Source organism: Stegostoma tigrinum, chromosome 21 (genome assembly GCF_030684315.1).
Source record: "Stegostoma tigrinum isolate sSteTig4 chromosome 21, sSteTig4.hap1, whole genome shotgun sequence".
Lineage (NCBI taxonomy): Eukaryota > Metazoa > Chordata > Chondrichthyes > Orectolobiformes > Stegostomatidae > Stegostoma > Stegostoma tigrinum.
Window position 1 is genome coordinate 10697808 of NC_081374.1, and position 19435 is coordinate 10717242.

At 48.0% G+C, this 19435-nt stretch overlaps 1 protein-coding gene across 1 annotated transcript; it reads left to right on the plus strand.

The window, feature by feature from the left end:
* The first annotated feature begins 319 nt into the window (after positions 1-319).
* LOC125462929 (vesicle transport protein GOT1B-like) lies at positions 320-18102 on the plus strand. The gene is made up of 5 exons (XM_048553443.2): positions 320-451; positions 1820-1911; positions 4309-4487; positions 7423-7504; positions 17217-18102. The coding sequence occupies exons 1-5, from the start codon at positions 427-429 to the stop codon at positions 17253-17255; spliced, it is 417 nt and encodes a 138-aa protein (XP_048409400.1). The 5' UTR covers positions 320-426; the 3' UTR covers positions 17256-18102.
* Positions 18103-19435: the final 1333 nt, after the last annotated feature.

Below are 19435 nucleotides of genomic sequence, written 5' to 3' on the forward strand. Positions count from 1 at the left end.
TTAGAAAGGTGCCATGTGTCAGCATAATCTTGGTTGGCTGAAGGGCCTGTTTCCGTGCTGTACTGTTCTTTGTTCTTTGTTCTAAATGCATAATTGTTTGTGTGTTTTATCAAGCCAACTTGGAATTCATACCGTGACCTCCCAGAAGACTACAAGTCTCTGAATATTGCTTTGGTTTTATGACTAAGATTGAGAATTATGATTAAGAAGCATTACTGTAGTTGATATGCCTGGGATAGTGGAGTGGACTTTCACCGCAGTCCCTGAGGGCGTGTTTGCTCTGTAAATGTTTCCAAATTCAATCAGGCTCATTGTTCGAGCCAAGGGTCACAATTTGCAACAACTTGAGTACATCTGGAAGGCCGTTTAGAATTTGGATTAAACATCACAAGTACTCATTTTCTTCATTAAAAAAATTTGAAGAAAATGATCTCTTTAACTGACACGCAGAGTAAGTAATGGTGGAGGGGAAGTATGGTGCACGTGTTTTGGAAAGATGTGGTTCAGTAAATAATTGAATGTCTCCAAAGATGTTGATTAGTGCTCACAATCATGTTGACTCATTGACCTGACAAACTGTCTGCTGGAATTTTTAAGTAGGAATTCGCCAGCATGAAAACAGAAGAGATCATCACTACTTTAGCTCCACGATGTAACTCCCCAACACTTCAAGCTTTGCTAAGCATCTGGTGTGGATTAATCTGCGGCATTCCAAAAATTTCTTTTCACGCCTCCTCTATTCAGTGATTCTAACACGTCTGCAGCTGGCAGAGTTAAGATCTGTACCGTAAGCTCTCTTTCAGAGCTTCACCCAAACCCTGTGGGTGTTAAGACGAGAAATTGCCAGGATGTCTATATAAGATGCACAGGGTCAGACCCTCGAGCCTGCTTCATCATTCAGTATGGACATGGCTGGTCTGAATACAGTCTCTACTTCCCTGGCTACTCCCATGCCACTGCTTCCCAATTTTTTTTCCCCAATGGGTGCCCCAAATCAAAGTCAGAAGATAATCATGACCCTGAGGAGTGTGGAAGGAGAAGGGTTTTGGTGGTTGGTAGGAGGCAGAATGTGGCTGGGAGGTTATGGGGAGTTTTGAAATGAGAAGCAAGGTGTTTGATCCTCAGGGTCTTTTATTGACTTCTTTGAAGTTAAAATGAAAGCCTCCAAGATTGTTCAATGAAGCATGCCCACCACTAAAAGAAGCGCAAAGATTTGAAGGGGCCTCACAGCTGTGAACGATAACTTGGATCTCCCCAGGAGCCATCGCTGCCTCTGAGCCCATGACCCCAACCACTCACAGTTTGTGAAGCTCTGTTCTACTTGCTTTGACTCCTCGTGTCTGTCTGCCTCAGCCTTAACATATTCAATGACCCTGCCTCCCGTGTTCTCTTGGGAAGGGATTTAATGCTACAGACTCATGACCCTCTGAGAGAGAGGCAAAAAAAAAACCCTCCTTCTTGAGACTATAGATGGAGAGTAAATGCTGAGCAATTGCCAATAGCAGCCATATCACAAGAAAAATATAACAAAGTGCTTTGTACACAAAGGGAAACTTGAACAGTTTAGAGATTTGAGATGGAGATTGTGGTTGTGCAATTAATCTTAATATGTGTGCTATGCATGTACCCATACTGAATGAACGCTACTATGTACAAATTGTGTCATTGCTCATATTCTCAGCGTTCAGATCATTATCAGTGTCAGCTACATTAGTCTATGGCAGAGATGGCCTGTCTGTTGTAGAAAGTATCTCTTGCTGACAATGAAGAATTAAAAACACAGGAGTGCATCACTCAAATGGGTCTGGTTCTCTTCCAGGGTTTGGAGTGGGTCTTATAGGATTTGGAGTGTTTTTCCTCCTGATGGGCATCCTCTTATACTTTGACAGAGTGCTCCTTGGATTTGGAAATGTGAGTATTCCATTTTAGAAAACATGTGGGATTTGGGTGGATTACTGAAGTTGATAGTGTGTAAAAGAATCTCGAGAGGAGGATAATTGAATAGTCTCAGAAAACACATGTGACTGTATGAAATTTCAGGTTAGGTAGGAAACCTTGTGTACATAAAAGATTAAATTGGTTCCAATTTTCTTTCCATTATTTATGTTACATTGGATTAGATAGAATACATTCTGCCACAAATACGTAACATTATTTGATCATTGAATTAAATCATTTCCCAAAACTGTCTAAATTGATTTCATGTTTTAAATGCAGTTTCATAATGTTCTACATTACTTGAGATAAACGAAGTCTTATTAAGGCAACATACAAAATGGATTTGCTTTGTAATAAACCTGTTTCCTTGGGAACTGACCATCTTGTCAGTGGAAATAATTTCTCCTTATCTGTTCTGCCACTGCTCCTCATAATTTAGAACGCATCAATTAAATACTGTCATTGCTTTCACCATCATGAAGAGAAGGATCCAAGTGCATAGTTTCAGCCACGGCCCTGAATCACAAGGTGTTCAAGCCCTACTCTGAACACGTAACTAACACTTGTGCACAGTGCTGGCTGAGTGCAGTTTTGACAGACCTTCAAGATGCAACTTTAACAAATGGCCCTATGAGATCATAAGAAATGGCGACAGGGCTCAGCTATTTGTCTCCTCAAGGCTGCTCCAACTTTTAATAAGATCATGCCTGTTCTGACCATTCCTCATGTCCAATTTTTGCCCTTTCCCTGTAACTCTTGAATCCCCAACTGATCAAGAATCTACCTCTCTTAAATATAGCTCTCTGTGGTAAGGAGCTCCAAAGACTAACCATCTTTTGACAGAAGAGTTTCCCCTTCACATTTCTGTCTTAAATTAGCACCCTTTTAATCTGAGACTATGCCGTATGACCTTAGACTCTCCCATGAGGGGAAATATCTTCTTAGCATTAAAACTGTCAAGCCCCTTAAGAATCCTATATGTTTCAATGAGATGACCTCTTACTCTTCCAAACTCCAATGAGTAGAGTTACATTTATTACTCCGCTATTTACTTGTGTGGGTGGATTCCAAGAATGCTTTTTCAATTAAGAGCAGGGTGTCACTGCAGTATTTTCTGGCTCATCTTTATCCCTCAACCAACATCACAAAACAGTCCATTATCAGGTCATTATCATAGGGACGTTTGCAGGAGGTTGCTGATTGACAACCAGTTACTGCACTTCAAAAAGCACTTCTTTGGCTGTAAAGCACTTCAAGACCTCTGGTGGTCATGGAAAGTGTTACATAAATGTAAGTGTTTCATTCTTCCTTCTCCCTCCTGCCTGCCTTCCTTATTAATCCATTCCTCTCCCCTCCACCCCTTAATCCTCCCTTCATCTCCCCTCACCTCCTTTATCCTCCCTCCCTTTCCCCTCACCTCCTTTATCCTCCCTTCTTGTCCCCCACCCCCTTAACCCTCACTCCCTCTCCCCCACCTCTTTAATTCTCCCTCTCTCTCTCTGTCTCCTCATCCTCTTGATCTTCCCTTCCTCTTCCCCTAACCTCTGAAGAGATTGATTCATAATGCCCTCTAGCAATAAATGTTGGTTCAGCCAGCAACGAGGACATCCCATTAATGTTGTTTAGAAAACAGATAAACACTGATGTGATAAACATTGCTGCAGAGACAATGAGGAAGATGCTGTTGGAACGTCTTAGTCCTACGAGATCCTAAGCTGTTCTCCTACCAATCCCATGTAATGCCATCATGGTTGGTTGTACTCCTCCCTTCCAGTTTTAACCCTTCCGAACCGTGGCACCTTAACACAACATTAATGCCACCAAGGGATATGGAGATAGTATGGGAAAAGCCACGTAGTGGTAGATGATCAGCTGTGATCTGTTTGAATGGCAGTGTAGGATTAGTGGGCCAAATGGCCTATTCCTGCTCACATTGTCTCAGTCTTATGCTTGTAAATCTTTGCTGTACTCCCTTCAAAACATTCATGTCCTTCTAAGATGTCACCACTTGATAAAACCTTCAGTTATCTCAGGGGCAGTTACTTGAAAGGAATTCTAAGGTTTGCATTTTAATCAATCGAAACCTGCACCTCCTTTCTAACTGATTAAAGATTTAACAGGAGGGAGCCAGCCAGCCATTTTAGATATATTCAATGCATTCACATCAGTTGTATCATCCTTTGATTTTTTGCTGATAAATTCTGTGTTTTGATATCTCCAATCTCATTACACCGAAGAAAGGAGCAACGGTCAAAAAACTAGTGTACTGAAATAAACCTGTTGGACTATAACCTACTATTGTGTGATTTTTGACCTTCCTAAAGTGTGAGGTGGACACAATGTCTGTGCATTGTTGGCTTTTCCTCTCAGATCCTCTTCGTGTCTGGCCTTCCCTTCATCATTGGGCTGCAGAACACATTCCAGTTCTTCGTCCAAAGGCAGAAGCTGAAAGGTTCCAGTTTCTTTCTGGGAGGGATTCTACTGGTGCTGCTCAGGTGGCCCATGCTTGGCATGCTTTGTGAAAGCTACGGATGTTTTCTACTTTTCAAGTAAGTCTCATTTCTGTGAGAAATGCTTAGGTTGGAGAGAGCATATTAATGGACCAGAGACCTGCCAGCCCCGCGGGGCTGAGACCGCGAGCCTAAAGGAAAACAAGCTCATCCACAATCTCCCTGTGAGAGGCACAAACCTGTTGCATCTTACTCATTAATTGTCCTCAGCTCCCCAGATCTAACAGTAGCACTTTAGCTGCATGGGAGCCCATTCTTTGGGCCCCTCTCTCTCACTGACTGACCTTTAAACTGCTCCTCAATGAGTGGTTTTGAGTGACTTGTTTAAAACTTTGCAACTTTGATCCTAGATAGGATTAAGTGATACTTGCATTGGAACATCTTGGGCCTAAAATGTTGCAATTTCCACAAAGTAACTCTCAGTTGCCCACCTGGACTTGACAAAAAATGTTTTTTTTCCACAGGTACATAATTTAGCTTTTAGATTCCACTTTACCAAAAACGTTGTTTAACTGGCAGTTTAAATGAATGGCCCTCTCGATAGACTGACAAAAAAATTTTGTCTCAAAAACCATAAATTTACTGAATTATCGCAATTTCTGAAAAGTCAGTTGGGGGTGAGTGAGAAGGATTTCTGCCGTAAGTTTTATTTAAAGCAAAGTTGCAGTATTATTTAAGTGATTCATGCAGTAAGTAAAGTATAGCAGTAATGTGGATACTCCCTGCATTACATTTGTATTTCCTACTGCATGTTTTTACATCAATTATGTGGACTGCTTAATCAACTGGAATATTGATCAACCAGTGCACTCTTGGTCCCATATGTGCCAGATAATAAGAGGTTTGCTAAACTTCTGTAATTTTACTGTTAATCATCTTTGTTCACCGTCATTCCTTTGCTGCATTCCTAAGACTGTCATCTCATTTGTTAAGGAGACAGATAAGCTTCAAAATCTCCCCACTCCTGACCTCATCCCAAAACCAGCCCAGCTCAACCCCGCCTCCTAGACCTAGACTGTCTTTTCTCCCACATATCCGCTCCTCCCACCTCATTGACCAACCCCGCACTCCCACCTCCTACCTATCAACCTTATCCCCACCTCCCTGACCTGTCTGTCTTCCCTCAATTGACCAACGCCCATCCCAATGCCCTATCTATGCTCAACTTTACTGGCTCCATCCCTGCCTTCTTAACCTGTCCGTCTTCTCTCCACCTATCTGCTCCTCCATCCACCTTCCATCATTGCCTCCCCCCCTCTCTATTTATTCCAGAGCCCTCTTCCCCACCCCATTTCTGAAGAAGGGTCCAGACCCAAAGCTTCAGCTTTCCTGCTGCTCTGATGCTGCTTGGCCTGCTGTGTTCATCCAGCTCTACACCTTGTTATCTCATACTGTTAATCCTGTCATTTACTGAGGTCCTAGATCCCCCCGCCCGTACCATCTCCACGCCATCATCAGCTCAGCCTTCCAGTAATTTATATGGTGAAGGATTTTGAGATGCATTGTGATGAGAGAAAGATTCTAAAATTGTACCTGCTTGAGCAAAGTCCAGGCCAGTCTTTTTTTTATATCTTTCATCAGATTTATTTTAACATATGACTGAGGGAATGGAGGATGGATTGCCTCCTGGGGCATCTGAGGACCAACTGCCTTGAACTGGAGCAGAGTATTCATTGGGGAGGCTAAAATTTGCTCAATAAAAGTGTACATGTAGATCCAATGTTTAAATCTGTTGCCTACATGTGAAATTAGACTGACAGAGTATTCTAATGGTTATGTTTTAGACCTAGTTAACCAAATGTTGAGACTAAAGGTCCAATAGGTTCAAATCCCAACATCATAATTTGAGAATTCCAATTTGGTTAGACCAAAACCTGGACGTTAGAAGCTGCTGACAGTAAAAATAGTCACTAACACCTGTTTGGTTTTCCGAAAACCCACCCTGCTCACTAATAAGGTAAGGCCAACTTGCCTACTAAACCAAAAGGCTGCTCTCTCACTGGGGAGAGATGACTGGTGGTGGTTTAACATTAGGATCACCACACCTCAGGTGAGGGAAGAGGTTGTGAGGGACCATCCTCCATGTTACCTCAGCTGGTGCAGGAATTGGAACTCACTGGCTTTAACTGGCTCACCAATGTTCTTTAACAAACTAAGTTTATGTTCCGTTCCTCATCTGACATATAGGTGGCTGCAGCCAGAACCCAGGGCAGGGCTCGATAATTTAGGACAGGGGTGCACTGTCCTCAGGTCAATGACGGCTGTGCTTTGGTGGTTGGACAATACCCTCTGTGCGTAGGTCAGGGGCAATGGTCGCTGTACTTGGGTCATGGATGGTGCCCTCTGTGCTTAGGTCAGGAGCAATGGTCACTGTACTTGGGTCATGGATGGTGCCCTCTGTGCTTAGGTCAGGAGCAATGGTCACTGTACTTGGGTCATGGATGGTGCCCTCTGTGCTTAGGTCAGGAGCAATGGTCACTGTACTTGGGTCATGGATGGTGCCCTCTGTGCTTAGGTCAGGAGCAATGGTTACTGTACTTGGGTCACAGACAGTGCCTTCTGTGCTTGGGTCAGCGAAGTGCCAGCAATACTTGTTTGGAGCGGGGAACTCTGTGTTCCTTTGAAAGTGGGGCCACCTGCCTCAGGTCAAGGACAGTGCCCACTGTGCTCGTTTTGGGGTGGGGGTCCTATACACAGGTGTGGGGCAGTCCTCTGTTTTGGGTATCCTGAGTGTGCTACAGACCAGGAGCAGCACTGGAGACTGTGTTTCCTGCCCCTAGGTTTGGCTGCAGACCTTCCTTGAAATGCCCTCAGGACAACTTAGGGCAAGAAACAGTGCCCAATGACATTCGTAACTCACAAAAAGAGAGAACCAGAAATGTGTGCTTAAAGACAGATTTAGAAAGCTTCATTTGTTTACTTAAGAACAAGTCAATGTAATTAACCTTTCCCAAATATGGAACTGTTTTCCTAGGGGCACGCTCCCAGTTGTTTCGGAATTACTCTCCAAGATTCCAGTCCTGGGATTAATCTTTACGTTCCCTGGACTCAGCACGGTAAGACACTCCTCAGCACTGTCCCTTCATTATGGGCTTGTTTCCAATAAAATTGGGATGCTTTAGTGCATTGTTGGATTGCTTCCATTGAGACATAACCCGGGTAGCTGCTCTGTCAACTGTCTCTGTAATTGCTAGGTCCCAGGCTCTAGTCACACTTGAGTGCTTAAAATGGTAAGGCTGACACTGAGGGAGAGCTGCACTGTTGGAGGTGCTATCTTTCAGATGCAATGTGAAACCAGCTAGTTTGCTGATAGTAAAAAAATCCCATCATGTTATTTTGTGGAAGGGTTAATCTCGATGACCTGGCCAATATCTATCCCTCAGTCATTATTATACAAAATTCAGCTTCTTTAGTCATGGCTGCAAAGTTAACCACATTCATAACTTTTAAGAAAGATATATTGGCAGAACATGGGAATTAGTCTGTGATGTTGATATAACCAAAGCAGAAAATAAGAAGTTGGGAAAAGTGACTTCCGCTGAAATTGAATCAGAGATAATGGGAACTGCAGATGCTGGAGAATTCCAAGATAATAAAATGTGAGGCTGGATGAACACAGCAGGCCAAGCAGCATCTCAGGAGCACAAAAGCTGACGTTTCGGGCCTAGACCCTTCATCAGAGAGGGGGATGCGGAGAGGGAACTGGAATAAATAGGGAGAGAGGGGGAGGCGGACCGAAGATGGAGTGTAAAGAAGATAGGTGGAGAGAGTATAGGTGGGGAGGTAGGGAGGGGATAGGTCAGTCCAGGGAAGACGGACAGGTCAAGGAGGTGGGATGAGGTTAGTAGGTAGATGGGGGTGCGGCTTGGGGTGGGAGGAAGGGATGGGTGAGAGGAAAGAACCGGTTAGGGAGGCAGAGACAGGTTGGACTGGTTTTGGGATGCAGTGGGTGGGGGGAAGAGCTGGGCTGGTTGTGTGGTGCAGTGGGGGGAGGGGACGAACTGGGCTGGTTTAGGGATGCAGTTGGGGAAGGGGAGATTTTGAAACTGGTGAAGTCCACATTGATACCATTAGGCTGCAGGGTTCCCAGGCGGAATATGAGTTGCTGTTCCTGCAACCTTCGGGTGGCATCATTGTGGCACTGCAGGAGGCCCATGATGGACATGTCATCTAAAGAATGGGAGGGGGAATGGAAATGGAACGCCCTTGACCGCGTCTCCCGTATTTCCCGCAACACATCCCTCACACCCTGCCCCTGCCACAACCGCCCAAAGAGGATCCCCCTCGTTCTCACACACCACCCTATCAACCTCCGAATACAACGCATCATCCTCCGACACTTCCGCCATTTACAATCCGACAACGCCCTTGACCCCGTCTCCCGTATTTCCCGCAACACATCCCTCACACCCCGCCCCTGCCACAACCGCCCAAAGAGGATCCCCCTCGTTCTCACACACCACCCTACCAACCTCCGGATACAACGCATCATCCTCCGACACTTCCGCCATTTACAATCCGACCCCACCACCCAAGACATTTTTCCATCCCCACCCCTGCCTGCTTTCCGGAGAGACCACTCTCTCCGTGACTCCCTTGTTCGCTCCACACTGCCCTCCAACCCCACCACACCCGGCACCTTCCCCTGCAACCGCAGGAAATGCTACACTTGCCCCCACACCTCCTCCCTCACCCCTATCCCAGGCCCCAAGATGACATTCCACATTAAGCAGAGGTTCACCTGCACATCTGCCAATGTGGTATACTGCATCCACTGTACCTGGTGTGGCTTCCTCTACATTGGGGAAACCAAGCGGAGGCTTGGAGACTGCTTTGCAGAACACCTCCGCTCAGTTCGCAACAAACAACTGCACCTCCCAGTCGCAAACCATTTCCACTCCCCCTCCCATTCTCTTGATGACATGTACATCATGGGCCTCCTGCAGTGCCACAATGATGCCACCCAAAGGTTGCAGGAACAGCAACTCATATTCTGCCTGGGAACCCTGCAGCCTAATGGTATCAATGTGGACTTCACCAGTTTCAAAATCTCCCCTTCCCCAACTGCATCCCTAAACCAGCCCAGTTCGTCCCCTCCCCCCACTGCACCACACAACCAGCCCAGCTCTTCCCCCCACCCACTGCATCCCAAAACCAGTCCAACCTGTCTCTTGCTCCCTAACCGGTTCTTCCTCTCACCTATTCCTTCCTCCCACCTCAAGCCGCACCCCCATCTACCTACTAACCTCATCCCACCTCCTTGACCTGTCCGTCTTCCCTACCCTATCCCCACCCTACCTCCCCACCTATACTCTCTCCACCTATCTTCTTTACTCTCCATCTTCGGTCCGCCTCCCCCTCTCTCCCTATTTATTCCAGTTCCCTCTCCTCATCCCCCTCTCTGATGAAGGGTCCAGGCCTGAAACGTCAGCTTTTGTGCTCCTGAGATGCTGCTTGGCCTGCTGTGTTCATCCAGCCTCACATTTTATTGTCCGCTGAAATTGAATTCTATTTCATGTTCCTGAATGCCCATTGATATAATGTGAGCCCAGCTTTTCATTTTGCACAAGTGCTTTCATGTCTCACCCAGCTTGTTTCCATCTTTCCTTGTGGTGGGGTTTCTGTCCAGTAACGTTTCTCTTTATCTCTTTGTGGTGTTGTTCCTGCCTGTCTTTCCGTACTCTCTGCGTCGTGGCTACTGCAATGTTTGATGGAACCGAATGGACCATATTAAATTAATCAGCCTTGGTTTTGTCAAAATTATTAGCTTCAGCTCTAATTTGCATTCATGGCCAGTGTAGTGATGAATAATGACTTCTCCACCTTAAATTTAAAATTGTATTTGTTTGAGTTCAATGTTAGTGTTTCTCATGCATATAAATGAAAAAAACCTATTAAGATTTAGACCAAACTGCTCAATAATGTATAGGTAAGTAAAAACTGTGAATTTTTTTTGATATTGGAACTGTAACTTAGAATAGTCAAAATTATGTTGGTAGTTCTCACCAAAGGAGACGCATTTAATCAATGTAATAGTTAGCTTAATTATATCTTGCTCCACGCCTACTGAGAATGTTAAACCAATGGCTCATCGACATACATCATCAATGTTAGTAGTTAAGCAGCTCTCACACAGGATATTTAAGCAGTTGCAATCAAAGAATGGAGGCAGGCAATTCCTATAAAGTCCAAATTCGGCAATTAAGTAAAATCCAGGAAGTGCAAATTGGGGATCGCTGGTTAGGAATTCAGTTATTATTAATTCATTCATGGGATGAAGGTGCTAGGCAGCAATTCTTGTCCATCCCTAATTATTTAACCAAATTGCTGTTGGTCTGGAGTCACATGTAGGCCAGGCCTGGTAAGGGTGGAAGTTTCCTTCCCTAAGGGACATTAGTGAGCCACATGGGTTTTTTCCAACAATTGACAATGGATGTATGGTCATCATTAGATTCTTAATTCCAGATATTTATTGAATTCAAATTCCACCATCTGCTGTGGCAGGATTTGAACCCAGATCTGTTGGGACACTATCTGGGTCTCTGGATTAACAGTCCAGTGATAATACCACTTGGTTAATGTTCTACCTTTTTATCTCTACCATCTAATTCCAGGTCTCACAACTTTTAAAATTCATCCTTGAGCGTTGCCAGCATTAATTGCCTATCCCTATCGCAGCCGTGACTTCGGAAGGTGGCAATGGGTTGCTTTCTTCCCCAGTAGCAGCTCATGTGGGAGGTGGCGGCCCACTGGTGTTATCACTGGACTGTTAATGCAGAGACCCACGTTATGCCCTGGAGAACCTGGGTTCGAATCCTGCCTTGGCCAGATGGTTGAATTTGAATTCAATAAACATCTGGAATTAAGATTCTAATGAGAACCATGAATGTTTGTTGATTGTCAGGGTGAAATAAACCAACTGATTCAGCTTTATGGAAGGAACCTAGCCAATCTGGCCTCTATATGACTGCAGACTCACAGCAATGTAGTTGACTCTTAACTGCCCTCTGGACAATTAGGGATGGGCAATAAATACTAGCCTTGTCAGCGATGCCCTCATCCTGTGAATGAATTTAAAAACAATGTGGGTAGGAAGGGAAGTTTTGTTTTGAAAATTCAAGTCAAGATAGCGAGTGGGACAAGGGCAGCAGATACATGGAAACACCTGCCTCAGCAAGTTCCCTCTCAGCTGCTCACCATCCTGACTTGGAAATATACCCAGAGACAGCCAAGTCAATCACAAATCTGGCTGGGAGGTTAATGATGGGCGGGGGCGATTGTTCCTTTTCTTTCTCGGTTATTCATTTCTAGAAAAGGCGTGGTGTCTCCGTGGTTAGCACTGCTGCCTCACAGCACCACTGTCCCCGCTCTCACTGTCACCGCCTCACTGTCCCACTCTCACAGTCACTGCCCCACTGTCCCCACTCTCACAGTCACTGCCTCACTGTCCCACTCTCACAGTCACTGCCCCACTGTCCCCACTCTCACTGTCACTGCCTCACTGTCCCACTCTCACAGTCACTGCCCCACTGTCCCACTCTCACTGTCACTGCCCCACTGTCCCACTCTCACAGTCACTGCCCCACTGTCCCGCTCTCACTGTCACTGCCTCACTGCCCCACTCTCACAGTCACTGCCCCACTGCCCCACTCTCACTGTCACTGCCTCACTGTCCCACTCTCACTGTCACTGCCTCACTGCCCCGCTCTCACAGTCACTGCCCCACTGTCCCACTCTCACTGTCACTGCCCCACTGTCCCGCTCTCACTGTCACTGCCCCACTGTCCCACTCTCACAGTCACTGCCCCACTGTCCCACTCTCACAGTCACTGCCTCACTGTCCCCGCTCTCACTGTCACTGCCTCACTGCCCCACTCTCACAGTCACTGCCCCACTGTCCCACTCTCACTGTCACTGCCCCACTGTCCCGCTCTCACTGTCACTGCCTCACTGCCCCACTCTCACAGTCACTGCCTCACTGCCCCACTCTCACAGTCACTGCCCCACTGTCCCACTCTCACTGTCACTGCCTCACTGTCCCCACTCTCACTGTCACTGCCTCACTGCCCCACTCTCACAGTCACTGCCCCACTGTCCCACTCTCACTGTCACTGCCTCACTGTCCCCACTCTCACTGTCACTGCCTCACTGCCCCACTCTCACAGTCACTGCCCCACTGTCCCACTCTCACTGTCACTGCCCCACTGCCCCACTCTCACAGTCACTGCCCCACTGTCCCACTCTCACTGTCACTGCCTCACTGTCCCCACTCTCACAGTCACTGCCTCACTGTCCCGCTCTCACAGTCACTGCCCCACTGTCCCGCTCTCACTGTCACTGCCTCACTGTCCCACTCTCACTGTCACTGCCTCACTGTCCCCACTCTCACTGTCACTGCCTCACTGTCCCACTCTCACAGTCACTGCCCCACTGTCCCGCTCTCACTGTCACTGCCTCACTGTCCCACTCTCACTGTCACTGCCTCACTGTCCCCACTCTCACTGTCACTGCCTCACTGTCCCCACTCTCACAGTCACTGCCTCACTGCCCCACTCTCACAGTCACTGCCTCACTGTCCCGCTCTCACTGTCACTGCCTCACTGCCCCACTCTCACAGTCACTGCCCCACTGTCCCACTCTCACAGTCACTGCCCCACTGTCCCCACTCTCACTGTCACTGCCTCACTGCCCCACTCTCACAGTCACTGCCTCACTGCCCCACTCTCACAGTCACTGCCTCACTGTCCCACTCTCACTGTCACTGCCCCACTGTCCCGCTCTCACTGTCACTGCCCCACTGTCCCACTCTCACAGTCACTGCCCCACTGACCCCGCTCTCACAGTCACTGCCTCACCGTCCCGCTCTCACAGTCACTGCCCCACTGTCCCCACTCTCACTGTCACTGCCTCACTGTCCCGCTCTCACTGTCACTGCCTCACTGTCCCGCTCTCACTGTCCCCGCTCTCACTGTCACTGCCTCATCGTCCCGCTCTCACAGTCACTGCCCCACTGTCCCCGCTCTCACTGTCACTGCCTCACTGCCCCACTCTCACAGTCACTGCCCCACTGTCCCACTCTCACTGTCACTGCCCCACTGTCCCACTCTCACTGTCACTGCCCCACTGTCCCCGCTCTCACTGTCACTGCCTCACTGCCCCACTCTCACTGTCACTGCCTCACTGTCCCGCTCTCACTGTCACTGCCTCACTGCCCCACTCTCACAGTCACTGCCCCACTGTCCCCGCTCTCACTGTCACTGCCCCACCGTCCCACTCTCACAGTCACTGCCCCACCGTCCCACTCTCACAGTCACTGCCCCACTGTCCCACTCTCACTGTCACTGCCTCACTGCCCCACTCTCACAGTCACTGCCCCACTGTCCCACTCTCACTGTCACTGCCCCACTGTCCCCGCTCTCACTGTCACTGCCTCACTGCCCCACTCTCACAGTCACTGCCCCACTGTCCCCGCTCTCACTGTCACTGCCTCACCGTCCCACTCTCACAGTCACTGCCCCACCGTCCCACTCTCACAGTCACTGCCCCACCGTCCCACTCTCACAGTCACTGCCCCACTGCCCCACTCTCACTGTCACTGCCTCACTGTCCCACTCTCACAGTCACTGCCCCACCGTCCCACTCTCACAGTCACTGCCTCACTGCCCCGCTCTCACAGTCACTGCCTCACTGTCCCACTCTCACAGTCACTGCCCCACTGTCCCGCTCTCACTGTCACTGCCCCACTGTCCCGCTCTCACTGTCACTGCCCCACTGTCCCACTCTCACAGTCACTGCCCCACTGACCCCGCTCTCACAGTCACTGCCCCACTGTCCCCACTCTCACTGTCACTGCCTCACTGTCCCGCTCTCACTGTCACTGCCTCACTGACACCGCTCTCACAGTCACTGCCTCACTGCCCCACTCTCACTGTCACTGCCTCACTGACCCCGCTCTCACAGTCACTGTCTCACTGCCCCACTCTCACTGTCACTGCCCCACTGTCCCCACTCTCACTGTCACTGCCTCACTGTCCCGCTCTCACTGTCCCCGCTCTCACTGTCACTGCCTCACTGACCCCGCTCTCACAGTCACTGCCCCACTGTCCCCACTCTCACAGTCACTGCCTCACTGCCCCACTCTCACTGTCACTGCCTCACTGTCCCGCTCTCACTGACCCCGCTCTCACAGTCACTGCCTCACCGTCCCGCTCTCACAGTCACTGCCCCACTGTCCCCGCTCTCACTGTCACTGCCTCACTGCCCCACTCTCACAGTCACTGCCCCACTGTCCCACTCTCACTGTCACTGCCCCACTGTCCCGCTCTCACTGTCACTGCCCCACTGTCCCACTCTCACAGTCACTGCCCCACTGACCCCGCTCTCACAGTCACTGCCCCACTGTCCCCACTCTCACTGTCACTGCCTCACTGTCCCGCTCTCACTGTCACTGCCTCACTGACCCCGTTCTCACAGTCACTGCCTCACTGCCCCACTCTCACTGTCACTGCCTCACTGTCCCGCTCTCACTGTCCCCGTTCTCACTGTCACTGCCTCACTGACCCCGCTCTCACAGTCACTGCCTCACTGCCCCACTCTCACTGTCACTGCCTCACTGTCCCGCTCTCACTGTCCCCGTTCTCACTGTCACTGCCTCACTGACCCCACTCTCACAGTCACTGCCTCACTGCCCCACTCTCACTGTCACTGCCCCACTGTCCCCGCTCTCACTGTCACTGCCTCACTGTCCCGCTCTCACTGTCCCCGCTCTCACTGTCACTGCCTCACTGACCCCGCTCTCACAGTCACTGCCCCACTGTCCCCACTCTCACAGTCACTGCCTCACTGCCCCACTCTCACTGTCACTGCCTCACTGTCCCGCTCTCACTGACCCCGCTCTCACAGTCACTGCCTCACTGCCCCACTCTCACTGTCACTGCCCCACTGACCCCGCTCTCACAGTCACTGCCCCACTGTCCCCACTCTCACAGTCACTGCCTCACTGCCCCACTCTCACAGTCACTGCCTCACTGTCCCACTCTCACTGTCACTGCCCCACTGCCCCACTCTCACAGTCACTGCCCCACTGCCAAACTCTCACTGTCACTGCCCCACTGGCCCACTCTCACAGTCAGTGCCTCACAGCAGCACTGTCCCCACTCTCACAGTCAGTGCCTCACTGCCCCACTCTCACAGTCACTGCCTCACAGCAGCACTGTCCCCACTCTCACAGTCACTGCCCCACTGCCCCACTCTCACTGTCACTGCCCCACTGTCCCACTCTCACAGTCACTGCCTCACTGCCCCACTCTCACAGTCACTGCCCCACTGTCCCACTCTCACTGTCACTGCCCCACTGCCCCACTCTCACAGTCACTGCCCCACTGCCCCACTCTCACTGTCACTGCCTCACTGCCCCACTCTCACTGTCACTGCCTCACTGTCCCACTCTCACTGTCACTGCCCCACTGCCCTGCTCTCACTGTCACTGCCCCACTGTCCCGCTCTCACAGTCACTGCCTCACTGCCCCACTCTCACAGTCACTGCCTCACTGCCCCACTCTCACAGTCACTGCCCCACTGTCCCACTCTCACAGTCACTGCCCCACTGTCCCACTCTCACTGTCACTGCCTCACTGTCCCTGCTCTCACAGTCACTGCCCCACCGTCCCGCTCTAAAATTTCACCTCTGCTTTACACTGATAAAACCTTCAATCTTCTCAGGGCAGTGACTTGAAAGAAATTCAGGGATTTACAAATACAGATTAATCAATTAAAGCCTTCTAACTGATTAAAGATTTAATAGCATCTTACATCTGTTTAATACAACATCATCAGTAGTGGGGCCCTTTGTTCTTTCTCTTACAAATTCTGTTACTGATACCACCTCTCTCACTAGCAACAGAAAGAGGAGCAAGGCTCAGAAAGCTTGTGTTTCAAAGAAACCTGTTGAACTATAACCTGGTGTCATGAGATTTCTGAACTTATCCAGCCCAGTCTAACACTGGCACCTCCACATCATTTCTCACAGGGTACTGGAGACTTATTTCCATTCACTTGCAAAACCATGCAAGATCTTGGCTGAACATTGCATTAGCAGGTGTAATCTTCTGCAGTGCAGCACTCCCATTGTAGAGATTTGAAGTGTCAGTCCATATATTTTGATGATAAATGCACTGATGAGGATGGATGATTTCATAAACTGACCCACCCATTTTTCTTCCTTTCTCTGTGGCCTGGATTGTGAATCCAACCACTGCTTTATGTTGTCTGTAGGGTCTACTCATACAATTGTAAGGCAGTCTCCAATTCATTGAGAGACAGTAGGAACTGCCGATGCTGGAGAATCTGAGATAACAAGGCATAGAGCTGGATGAACACAGCAGGCCAAGCAGCATCAGAGGAGCAGGAGAGCTGAAGTTTTGAGTCTGGACCTTTCTTCAGAAATTCTGAAGAAAGGTCCAGACCTGAAACGTCAGCCTTCCTGCTCCTCTGATGCTGCTTGGCCTGCTGTGTCCTTTCAGCTCTACACCTTGTTATTTCCAATTCATTGGTTCTTTACATAATAATAGTACTTAACTCAGCATCAAGCTGACACTTTGAAATAGTTCAGCAGTACACAAATACTCCTTTTATCATTTTGGTTTAAGAAAAAGGGAGCGGTATCGATTTCCAAGTTGCAACCACCAGAAAGGCAAGATATAAAATGCAAGAAAATCTTGTCGGTATTGAGGGTTCTTCATACTTGCTTGTTCATTTTCTTTTCTCCAGGTGTTGAAGCGGCTTGGAGAGGGAGGCTCTTTGGTGTGAAGACAAGCCAATGAACTAGGGACAACTGAAGAAGTCATCTGATTAAACCAGCCATTAACAGAGCTTTGCTGGACTGTATTCAGATAGTGCCATGTTATGTTATACTGGGAATCACTCCTGCTCAAAAGTTTCAGGAAAGCTGTTAATTCCAACGAACTAGCTAGCAGTCTTCTTTTCATTCTTGTTCATTGGGGTTTGTTGACAAACTTGGTTACTGAATCCACCAATGCTTCATCGACATCATTAAACCCTTCTATGACATCAACATTCCCCATTCCTGTTCTCATCCAGTCTTACAACTTTTTGAAATCCATGTTCTCCTGTATTTCTGGTCTCCTGTCCATTGTTGATCTTCACCACCCCAGCTCTAGTACCTGCACCTTCAGTCTTGAGCTCTGGAGTCCCATTCCTAAAACTCTTCATCTTATGGTCCTCTCTTCCCCTTGAACGGGGTCCTTAAAGTCAACTCTTCAACCAGACTTTTAACCACCAGTCTAAATATTTCCTCATAAGGGCTTGGCTAAGCATATTGTGAAGATTTGCTATGCTGAAGTGCCATGAGGATACACATTTTTTGCTCTCTAAAGAGGAACTTCACTGTTGGTCTTTCCGGTACTGTCCCTCCTGTTTCCTTTCCCCAAACATTCCCCACTGTCTTTGCATTCTTCACCATTAGCCTCTCCACCATCTTACGCCTTCTGGAATGGCTCAGACACAAAGACATTGGACAAAAAAAAACAAAGAACTGCAGATGCTGGAAATCAGTAACAGAAACAGAAATTGCTGGAGAAACTCAACAGGTCTGGCAGCATCTGTGGAAAGAAAGCAGAGTTGACATTTCAGGTCCAGTGACTCTTCTTCAGAACAGACCCTTCTGAAGGAAGGTCACTGGAACAAAACATTAACTCTGCTTTCTCTCCACAAATACTGTCAGACCTGCTGAGTTTTTCCATCAATTTCTGATTTTGTTTGTGACAAAGATATTGGTCATGTGTTGATCCCTTTCCAATTAGACTGAGTGGTAGATTCATTCAATCTGTCTTTGTAGAATGTCCATCTGATTATTTACCTTTGTAATACAGGTTTTGACTCAATTTCGTTAATGTAGCAATATGAGATACCTTTCAATCATTGTGTGTGTATTTCTGTGGGTTAGGGTTAAGGTTAGGCTATATTAAAATAAAATTCTCAGGATTTCTCAAATTAGAGTACAACAGAAGCCTTTGATCTCTTTTACATCCAATGCACAGTCAGCATCCAATATCACACTAGCTCCTAGAGATGAATTTTAGGCTGAATAATGCCTTTCACTGAGTGACATTTCACTAATTCTAAATGAAGGTTAAGTTTCTATGCTTGTGGGTTTTACTATGGGCATCAAGCTGTTAATAACATGGTATGTGGTTGCTTGATCACACAGAAGTTGAGTATTGCTGAAAAGAGTGACATACAGTTGAAGAGATTTTTGCTGTGCACTCATTGTGACAGAAGCACGGAAGCCACATTTCAAAGGGAGTATGAATTGTTACAATAGTTATAATAGTGAAATAGAACCTAACCATAGAGTATACAATGGGTAATAACAAACATTCTGGCTGGGAGCCAGGAGAAACCTCGAGGCATGCCGACAGCACATGCAGTGGGCACGGTGGCTCAGTGGTTAGTATCGCTGCCTCACAGCGTCCATTCCATTCCACCCTTGGGCAACTGTGTGTGTGTAGTTTGCATGTCTCTGGGAGTCTTCTCCAAGTGCTCTGGTTTCCTCCCATAGTTCAAAGATGAGCAGGTTATGTAGACTGGCCATGCTAAATTGCCCGTAGTTTGCAGGCGGAGTGGGTTAGCCATGGGAAATACAAGGACGGGGTGTTTCTGAGTGGGATGCTCAATGGGCTGAATAGTCTGGCTCCACACTGCAGGGATTTTTCAATAATTCGCTCACACATGACACCGTTAGCATACATAATAGGTTTTGTGTGAATTTTTGATAAATTCTCCATAGGATATCGACATCCCTGCTTATGCCAGTATTTATTCCCTGCCCCCTAATTGCTCCTGGGGAGGTGGTAATGAGCTCCCTTCTTGGACCACAGCAGCTCATGTGCTGAAGGTGCGATGGTATGTTTCCAAATCAGGATGGTGTATGGCTTAGATAGTGGTGTTCCCACCTGTTTGATTCTCTT